This window comes from Macadamia integrifolia, chromosome 1 (assembly GCF_013358625.1).
Source record: "Macadamia integrifolia cultivar HAES 741 chromosome 1, SCU_Mint_v3, whole genome shotgun sequence".
Classification (NCBI taxonomy): Eukaryota; Viridiplantae; Streptophyta; class Magnoliopsida; order Proteales; family Proteaceae; genus Macadamia; species Macadamia integrifolia.
In genome coordinates this window covers 29,792,751-29,803,096 of record NC_056557.1, presented here as the reverse complement: position 1 = coordinate 29,803,096, position 10,346 = coordinate 29,792,751, and the positions used below count along the sequence as shown (strand labels likewise).

General features: G+C 39.2%; 1 protein-coding gene across 1 annotated transcript; it reads left to right on the top strand.

Moving 5' to 3' along the window:
- Positions 1–278: 278 nt before the first annotated feature.
- On the top strand, positions 279–9,863 carry LOC122083597. The gene is made up of 4 exons (XM_042651464.1): positions 279–495; positions 8,273–8,757; positions 8,827–9,058; positions 9,209–9,863. Exons 2-4 carry the CDS (start codon positions 8,287–8,289, stop codon positions 9,676–9,678), a joined length of 1,173 nt encoding a protein of 390 aa, XP_042507398.1. The 5' UTR covers positions 279–495; positions 8,273–8,286; the 3' UTR covers positions 9,679–9,863.
- Positions 9,864–10,346: the final 483 nt, after the last annotated feature.

Genomic DNA, 10,346 nt, shown 5'->3' with positions numbered 1-10,346 from the left:
ATCAATCGTATCGGATCGATATTGGCTTAGATTGATCCTTGATCCAAATCAGTTATCAGTTTCAAGTGTAAAATAGAAAAAAAAAATAATATCTTTTATAAAAATAGGAGTAAAATAGATCGATACCCACCATTTTCATCCGATCCGAATCGATATCAGATCGCGATCGTCGATACCATCTCCTAAATCATACCATCTCCTACATCCTAGATTGGCAGAGATTTTTTTTTTTTAACTCTCTCATTCTCTTACTCGCTTCTTGACAAAAGGTTGACGCTCCGTACTTCGTGGCTTTTTCTCTCCATTATAAGGCACGTGTGGGATTCTAAGTGGAAGGCGGTGAACCAACACAAACTTACTCTACCGAGAATCAAGAAAAGGTCTCCAAAACTCCAAAACCCTACTACCTTGTGCCGTTACTGTATTTGCTTCCTCGGCCGAGAGATAGGAGACAGCACAAGAGCGCGAAACAAAGCAAAGGCGAAGCAGTGACTGGTTAGTAAGCTTCACCTTTTGGTCTCTCAAAGCTCAGATTTTGGCTATGCACTTTTATGTTTTTTTTTTTCTTGTGTTTTTGATTTGAGGCAATTTAGGTTTTGTTTGTTCTCTTCGTTTATGGGTTTTTGTATTGTTCCTCAGAATGTGAACATGTTTAGTCTGGTGAACAGAGTCCTGTGAGTCAATGGAAACTGAAAACTTCATGTATTTAAGGATATGTATTTGCCGCTACTACACATCAACCGTTTGGTGAAATACCTTAATGAAAGGTCAAGTAAAACTAATTAATTGAACCTTACTCCACACCCACCTCCCCAACCAAAAAAAAAAAGGCGGGGGGATGGGGTTGGAACCCGTCCAATGGACGGTGGAGATAGGCCCTATGGCGCTGTATCTGTTTAGCTCGTTGGAAAAGTAAGACTGGAGAATAACTGGGAGTCGTTGTTCATTTTTTATTTTTTCTTCTGGGGTAGCCTTGGGGTTTTTTTTTTGAGGGGGGGGGGGTGTGAGCTAGGGTCTAGGGAGGTTAAAGGTGTTGCCTCTGAGAGAAGTTCAATTTTAAGAGAAAGGGAGACGGATTTATCAAGCAACATAGTGGCTTGAGCTTCTTGAGGAATAGCTTTAACCTGGATTACCTTGGTGTGGAGGTTGAAGGGTTATCCTAGTTTCTTGCTTCTACCTATAATGATGCAGTGCAGGCCCAACGATTGGACTTCAAAGGAGGTTTAAGTCTGTTCCTCAGTGTGGGGCTACTGATCGAGTTGAATTCTGCCCAGGTTAGCCATTGACTCTGCCAAGATATGCCATCAACCTAGTAGAGCTATATTCCCGATTGGATAGATGTTGGGTCAGTGTAAAGAGAATCTTCCCATTCTCTCCATAGCGTGGAGATAATTCAGGGTGTATTTCCAGCATTGCATGGAAATTAACAAGTGAAATATTTTGGTAGATTTCGTTTTTCCTGGATAGATTTTAGGGTGGTTATTTCTTTGCTTTGATAATATTTTGAAGAAAATTATTTGACATCTATAGCAGGCCCCATGTAGGTGAGTTTTTACCAATTTTTACATCTAATTTTCTTTTGCTGCCTTTGATCGGATCCATGTACCCTACCCCATTTGGTTGGGATAAGGCTGAGTTGTTTCTGTAGTGGGTCCCATGGGCAGCTTGCATGGGAGATAAATTTGCCATTGCATGGACTCTTACTTTCCATGAAAGATATCATGACTTATGGGAGGAATTATTTCCAAATATCTAGAAGACCCAACGGCCAATATGTGAGGGAGGATATGGGCGAGAATTTACAGCTTTATTAGTCGTAGATTGTATGGAGTTTTTAAGCTATTGCGTGGAGGACTTGTGTTAAGATCCCAATATAAGTCATATTGGGCTGATCCCACATCGGTTTCACAAGATGATTGATATGGGTTGATATGGTCTTGAGTTTCTCTCCTTGTAAACCGGTTTATGAGGTTGAGTTCTTCTAGGCTATTTTGGGTCTAATGGCTGAAGTGGACAAAATTAGCAAAATGAGATAAACAAAATGACCAAGATGGCTGATATTTTGACGAAATAGTGCATTTTTGGGCCGAAATGAGTGAAATTTCGAATCGAATTGACCGAAATATGCCCGAGATAACTGAAATGATAGGCTTTTGTCAGTTTGTGTTTCGTATGCCATTTCGTTTCAGTAAAAAAAAAAAAAAAAAATCAAAATATCCGAGATATTGCCGAATTTTTGAACCATGACGCTAGGTTAACAAACCTCAATAACAAGAAATCACAACCAAACCAGATCTGAACAGAATAAGACTTTCAAAGTAGGAGTGAAATAAACTCAAGTATCTTCAACTAGAAGTCTCATACCTGGTCAGGTTAGGCTCACATTAAGCTGGAATAATTCTCGAAAGAAACCTTCCAACAGATCAGTAGCAACACAACAGCAACTTGAAACAGCTCTGGTTTTTGGGAGAACTCCTGCGGCTGGGTTTTGACTAGCCAGCAGGGGCTGAAATCCTGGTCGCTTCGGCTATTTGGGGTGATCTTCAAACCCTCCAAAGGGTATTCGAAGATGGCTGTTGGATAGGGAGAAACAGGCCTGGTCAATCTAGCCGAAAACCCTGACACTTCTGAAAATCGATTTGGTAACTTTGGCTGATCTTCAGTCTCCAAATGTAGGGCCTGCTGGAACTTCAATTCGAGACTTCAGATGATCACAAATCAGTCTTTCAAGAACACAAGTAAGAAGGAAATAAGAAGAAGAAGATGGATGGAGTTGTGATAGATGTGGGTGGGATATGGCTATCTCAGACTGGGTCTCTTACCCCGAATTATCTCAGCTGTTGATCCATCTTTTCTCTGGAGGTTTTGGACCAACAATGGCTACAAACATTCAAGTCTTCATTCATCTAAATTTGTACAGCAGCCTCTCTTTTATAGAGAGTAGAAAGCTACAAAATAGAAGTAGTTCCCAATTAGGAAAGTAAAATAAAAAGGAAACTAACATACTTAGGCAACTAGCACTAACTTAAAGACTAAGAAAGCATAAGAGACAAACATAAGGGACTTTCTAGAAGCTAGCTTGACTTCTCCAAACAAGGTTTGACCAATCATACAAAAAAGACAAATTACAGCTCTAAGGAGAAAATCGTAGGCAGCAATATGGCAACTTCTGGACAGCTACTGCAAGGCTGGTTCAATGGCTATTTGTGGAGTCTTCAAAGAGTAAAACTGGAAATCAAATATGCAATTCCAAGGGCATCCTATGCTGGTTCAATGGCTGCTGATGTGGCCAGCATTGGGTCAAAACTGTGGAGGCCAGTTAGGCTCGATCAGCCCAACGGCTGGCTGGTTTGGCTGGCCTTCTTCCTCCTTCGATAGTGGAGGCCAGTATATGGATCTACATCAGTGTTCTATCTGAAATTTATTGATTTGTTGAAGACCGTTTGAAGAGGTGATTTAACTGCTAGATATCATTGTATCGATCCTCTTGTAGAGTTGGTTCTTAGCTGAACTCGCTCCTACGTTATATAAAGTTCAGCGTTTAACTATCAACTCATTTATGTTTTCCATATCTGAATGCATGCAATAACACTTGCTGGTACATGTGAATGTGATGGTAAATTAGAGCTTGCTGAAGATATTCCATTACAAATTTCTCTACATGGAATGTGGCTACTTTATTCCTCCAATTCTCTTCTACCTTGTTTTTTTGTGTTCCATACTTTAGTCATGCTTCATTAGTTGATTATGTTTAGGCTGCGTTTCGTAACATTTTTGTTTTAGGAACGACATTTGTTAAGTTTGTCTTGAATTCTTTACCCATTTTTTAAGATTGACCCACTCCGACATATTTTTGTGGTGACTCGAATGGGAAGTTTTTTGAGATCTGTGATGGAAGCAGAGGGGTTGGGCAAACCCAATTGTAAACACCTCAATCTAGGTATCTTACATCTTTTTCCCAAATTTATAGCTGAATTAGGGTGGTAGATCATAGGGGTTTTGGTTATTTTTCCCAATTTAGGGTTTAGGTTGCCCAATTTGGGAAATTCGGTTGGGAGTTACATGTGTCGAGTCCCTAAACCCATTTGTGACTACCTAATCCCTTAGTTTAGGTCTCCTTCACTGATTCCCCAACCTATAGTTGAGTTAGGGTGGTAGATCAAAGGGTTTTGGTCAAATATCTAAATTTGGGGTTTTGTTCAAATTCCCAAATGTGGGGTTTAGGTTACCTAATTTTGGAAAAATTCTGTTGGGCTTTATGCATTGGTCTCCAATTCTATTTGTGGTCACCCCAATCCCTTATTCTAGGTGCATTACATCATTTCCCCAACTTTTAGTTAGGTTTGGGTGGTAGATTATAGAGGATTTACTATAATTCCCAAATCTAGGGTTTAGGTTGCCTAATTTGGGGATTCAAGTTGGGGTTTTCATGGGTGAGGTCTCCATACTCATTTGTGAGTACATAGACTAGCTAATTTAGGTCTCCTACACAAAATCCCCAATTTAATTTGTAAATTAAGTAGGTGGGAGATGGGGATTTCAGCTAAGGCTCCCCAATTAGCCTAGTTAGAGTGTTAGACAAATAGGGTAAGAGAGAGAGAGACTCACCTTTAATGGTGTAGGTGAGTGGAGATGACCTCCTTCTTTGCTTCAACCTCCTCCTTCTCCCTTGCTTTCCTTCCTTCTTCTCCCTTCTCCCTTCTCCCTTCTCTTATCTTATTAACTTGAGTTCACTAGGGCTTGTTTGGGAAATAAATGGGTTTTACTAGTAGCTCTTTATATGGTAAGTTAAGTTTACTGAGGCTTGTTTGGAAAATAAATGGGTTTTACTAATAACTCTTGATGTAGTAACTTAAGTTCAATGAGGTTTGTTTGGAAAATAAATGGGTTTTCTCCCATTACTAGGTCAATTCCCCAATCGACCCTATTGGGTCCACCTCAAGGTGATCTAACCCATTAATCCACCCATTTGTAAATTGTATCAACTATTAGAGGTGGTTTGAGGTGCACGGGTGCGTGGGCCCAGGCCCCACAGCCAATTAAACTATTTTGTCACATTACTCCCACCAGTGTGGGTCAATTGTGCTCAATTTGGTTGGGACAACTCCACTTTGCTGCATCAATGGTCTATGGGGCTTGTACAAGTGTGTGGGCCATATCCCGTGTATTACACTACTGGGGTTTAGGTGAATTTCTTCAAGGGCAGGAGACATACACTGACTTCTTCGGGAATTTGTAACCCTTCCATGCAGTGAGCCGGTAATCCTCAAGTTACCAATGGTTATTATCTTGCATGTATCACCTGTGACCAAAAGTTGAAATTAGCTTGGGGTTTTGGGCTTGGATGTAATAGATTGAACAACTCAGATGAAAACGAAAAAAGAGAGATAAATCGAAACTTTAACTGATGACTACCAAATGCAAGTATCGGCCTTATATTGTTGATGCTGTGAGAAGAAGAAGAAGAAAGGAGAGAGGAAGAAAGTAGAAGAAGGAGAAAAGGAGAAAGAAGAAGAAGATAAGAAGAGAGTGGAGAATGTACCTCTTCTCAGGAAAGTAGGGAATTGAGTGGGATTTTTTCTTCACTGAAAGGGTTTCTCAACCCGATTTCACCGAGATAGGGATGAGAGAGACCAGGGATCAACAGTGTTGAGGGAGAGCAGGGATTGAGCGAGTGTTCTTCACGGATAGTTCACAGATTCTTCACCACTCCAGTTCTTCGGAGATAGAGAAGGTCATAGTTATCACGGCGTCAAAGCGATCCAAGGCGGTGGAGGGGTGGCTAATCGATTTGGCGATGAATCGCCCATTATGGCGTTGCTATGGCGGTCAAATTTTTCATGTGTCATTTTTTATTTTTCATATTTTTTAAAGTTATTTAGCATACTACAAGACTACAATATATACCCTATAACATATAAAACCAACATTAAGCAACATCAAATCATCAAAAATCAACATAGTTCTATCAAAATCACCCTGCATTTTACAAAAAATCAACCGCCTAGTGAATCAGGCGTGACCTGGCGTCCATGGCGGTGCCATGGTGACGCCTTTCAGCCAATGGAGACCGCCATTTGTGAGTCACGTAAATCGTAGCACTGCCATGAATTTCTTTTTTCGCCAGTACGCCAAATCGCCGCCTTGGCGACGCCTAGGCGACGCCATGACAACTATGGAGAAGGTTTTGGTTCTTTAGAGTTTCAACGAGACAGTAGGTTTTGGCCTTATGGGGAAATTATCGATGACATATGAAATTTTTCTAACTGGAACGCTTCTCAAATGTTGAAAGATGGTTAGCCGTGTTTTTTTTTTATCTAGTTCGTTTAAAGAAAATATAAAAACGAACCCTGGACACCAAACAGAAGATTCCGTATTCTTAAGGAAAAAATGCCAGATTCGTTTTTTTGGATGACTACCAAGCGCAACCTTAGTGTTTAGAAGTAGAACTATTTTGTAATTGTGAGGATCTAAAAAAATGAAATCAGATTTAAATCCTAAGATGGACTTTTTTAGAAATTAATTGCAACACATCGACACCTGAGCCAATAAGCAAGTAGCTTATACATTATGACCCTCCCCATACCCCGTAGTGGTGGGAGCCTTGTGCACAGGGTATGCCCTTTCTTAAGAAAGTAACCTTTAACAAAGGAGATTATTTGGGCATTCACTTGGTTTGGGTTAGAACCGTCCACATGCCTAAATGATGTGAATTCAAGTCCCAAAGTGTGTAATTCCTTCATATACTTAATATTATTGTAGAAAAAATGCTTTTTTTTTTTTTGTTTGGGGGTGGGTGGGAGGGGAGAGTGAAATTTTATGTTGGTTACTTGGTAGAGTTGCACAACTTAGAGAAGAACTCATCACTGTTCTAAGAGTCACTTTAAGTGACAATCATATTTCCACAATTTGTTCAATTTTAAGAAATAGTTTAATTCTTCGATTTTTTAAGGTTCAAATCTATTATAGGATGTCTAATTGTCTATGTTTGGATTTATATCTTATGATTTGAATTCCCAAATGGTATGATTCCTATGTGAGGACACTTTATTTTTTCAAAATTTTGCCATGTTGAACACTATTACCAAGTACATGTGGGACATTGACTCTTTGGTCTTCTATTCGTTTCTTGATGGTTTTTCCTGAAGGTGCTCTGTCTGACACCAATACCAATGTCCTTTATTCTTTTAATAATTAGTAGAAATTTTCTTGAACCCGATTTTTGAATTTTGTTATTTCAGTGGGAATTGATATAGTTGCAAACTTTACGGGTCTTGTACTTTGAAATCCATTTCATTTTGGTTATTGGTATTGGATTCTTGTAACTTTGTTGGAGAACGGGAATGTTCATCTTTCCTTTTTTTCTCATTCTGCCCTACCCCATCCCTTTGTTGAGCATGTATATGTTTCTCTGTTTTAGCTTAGTATTGGATTAATCTTTGGGTTTATGGCTCTTTCCATTTTGGATTGAGACAGTTGAAATCAAGAGCAATGTCTTGAGCCTGCAAGTATGTCCGTTGATCCTAGTGCACCATCGACATTTTTGCAAGACGAAGCTTCATCACATTCAGAAGAGGACATGGACATGTTAGATGGACACAACAAGCATAACTCTGTGACACCACCAAATTCAGGTCGTCGCAAGAGAAACCGTAGATCTACTGTTGATGCTATAGCGGATGCTATGCTGGAAATAGCAGCTGCTTCGAAAATGAGGGCAAATGCAATGATGAAGAATGATGATCCATTTTCTATAAGCAAGTGTGTAAAAGTACTTGATGATATACAGGGCATTGATCAGGGCCTCTACTTTATGGCTTTGGATTTATTTGAGAACCCTAATGCTAGGGAGACGTTCATTTCTCTTCGAAGTGAGAAACGGTTGACATGGTTGCAGGGAAAGTGCAGTGCTCCGTCTAGTTCTTTGGCGTGAAGGGATTCCTGGAATATATCTTTATAGTTTTTTCTGAGTTTGTTTGTCGTAGCCATAACAATTACAAAGACTTCTGCTAAACTATCTAGTATGTGTTCAGTTCAGCATTTATGCTTGTGACATTTCTGGGATGAATGAATGAATGATTGATGTCAAATTTATAATTGATGGTTTTAAATTTCATTTTATATCATGGTCTCTATCTCTCACTCTCTTTCTATTCTTGTGTGCGTCTGCGAATTTTAAAACTTGCAAACTCAAATGAATTGCCACATGAACTATTAATTTTGTGTTATGTGTTTTGCATTTTATTTTTTATTTTTAATTCTACTGGCACAGATATATCAGCACACATGGATGACTATGATTTAGAACTGGATGAGATGGAATTAGTTGCAGCTGCTGCAGGCTATTTCTATTGTAGTGAAGTCTGTAAGCAGCCTTCTGAATGTTCATCAGTTATCAGATCTGAATTTATGGATGAAGTTCTAAATGGTAATGATGATCTTTTTCGTGAAATGTTACGGATGGATAAACATGTCTTCTACAAGTTCTGTGACATCCTTCGACAAAAGGAGCTGTTACGTGATTCTGCTGGTGTTAGAATAGATGAACAATTGGCAATATTCTTGAACATTATTGGCCACAATGAGCGTAATAGAGTCATCCAAGAACGCTTTCAGCACTCTGGTGAAACCATCAGCCGACATTTTAATAATGTATTGAAGGCAATCAAATCACTGTCTCGTGAATTTTTACAGCCACCGCAGGCCACTACTCCACCAGAAATCCTCAACCATACTCGATTCTACCCATATTTCAAGGTGTGGTTCTTATGATTATTTTCTTTTAATATTCATTCTATGCATTTCATTAAATTCATTTTTTCTCAGGATTGTATTGGAGTAATAGATGGCTTACACATCCCTGCACATGTCCTAGCCAAAGATCAATTGCGATTTCGTAATAGAAATGGTGTTCCAACGCAAAATGTGTTGGTGGCTTGCACTTTTGACCAACAGTTTATTTTTGTTTATCCTGGTTGGGAGGGCTCAGCTGCTGATTCACGTGTATTGAGAGCTGTCCTTAACGATCCTGATCAGAATTTTCCTCAAATTCCGGAAGGTTCTTTCTCTCTCTTGCTCTCTCCCTCCCTCTGATGCGCAGAAAAATGCATGCCAAGTTATATTCTCTACCTCTGTATTATATCTTCTGCAATAAATTTTGTACAGTATGAGCTCTTCTTTGCTCATCTTAAAATGGTTCATGTTACAGGTAAGTACTACCTTGTCGATGTGGGTTACATGAATACAGCGGGTTTTCTTTCCCCATATCAAGGTGTTCGGTACAACCTCCATGAATTTAGGGGTGTTAATCAGCAACCAAGAAATGCGAAAGAGTTATTTAATCATCGGCACTCTTCATTAAGAAGTATTATCCAGCGATCTTTTGATGTGTTGAAAGAACGGTTTCCTATCCTCAAATTGGCTCCTCAGTACGCATTTCATATCCAAAGGGATTTGGTTATAGCTGCGTGTGTTATACATAATCATATACGACGTGAAGAAAGAAATGATTGGTTGTTTAATAGTGTCCAACGGAGGATGGTGGATGACTTGCAGGATCCTGATCAACCCGAGATGGATTTTGGTGCCACGGTGCATGATGAGTTTGCTTCTTTTCTGCAAGATTCAATTGCATCTGCCATGTGGAATGACTTTGTACATGAATGGGAAGAGTGGTGACTAGGTTTGTAAGTGGTTTAAAGAAGCAGTTGTGGGTTGGTGTATATGTTAACACAGGGTGACCCATAACTTGGTTCTCGTGTTTCAGAGACTACATGTAATATGTTTTCTAAGGTTCCTTTTTCTTTTGGACAGATCGTTGTGTTGATGAGTGATGGTATTTGACAATAGCTTTTCTTGGTTCATTTTTTTTTCTTTCTTGTTTCGGTAGTGTACATTCACACGAAAATATTTTTGGCAAATTTTTTAAGGACATCAGCAGTGCATAGTCAGACAAGATCTTGTTTGTTGTTGGCACTACAATTATTTTTCCCTGCTAACTATGTAGAAGGTGAATGCTTATGATGCTCTTAGTTGGTAGATGTACAGGTAGAGGTGAAGCAAGGCACTCCAAATCTCTCACTATGTGCATAACCGAATTACAAAGTCATTTGTATTTTGGCAACGACTCAAAGCTGGAAAATAGCACCCCATCCATGTCACCTTGTAAGTGCAATTCTTTTTACTTTTTGTTTGAGCTAGATTTGTGTATTTTTTCATACCCATGCCTATCGTTTTTGTGGACATATAACGGCTCTTCTCTGTAATCTGACTTCTTATATATATATCTTGTGGCAAGTCACAAATGTAATACAAAATGCAGTTACTTTTAGTTGCCTTCAATCCTT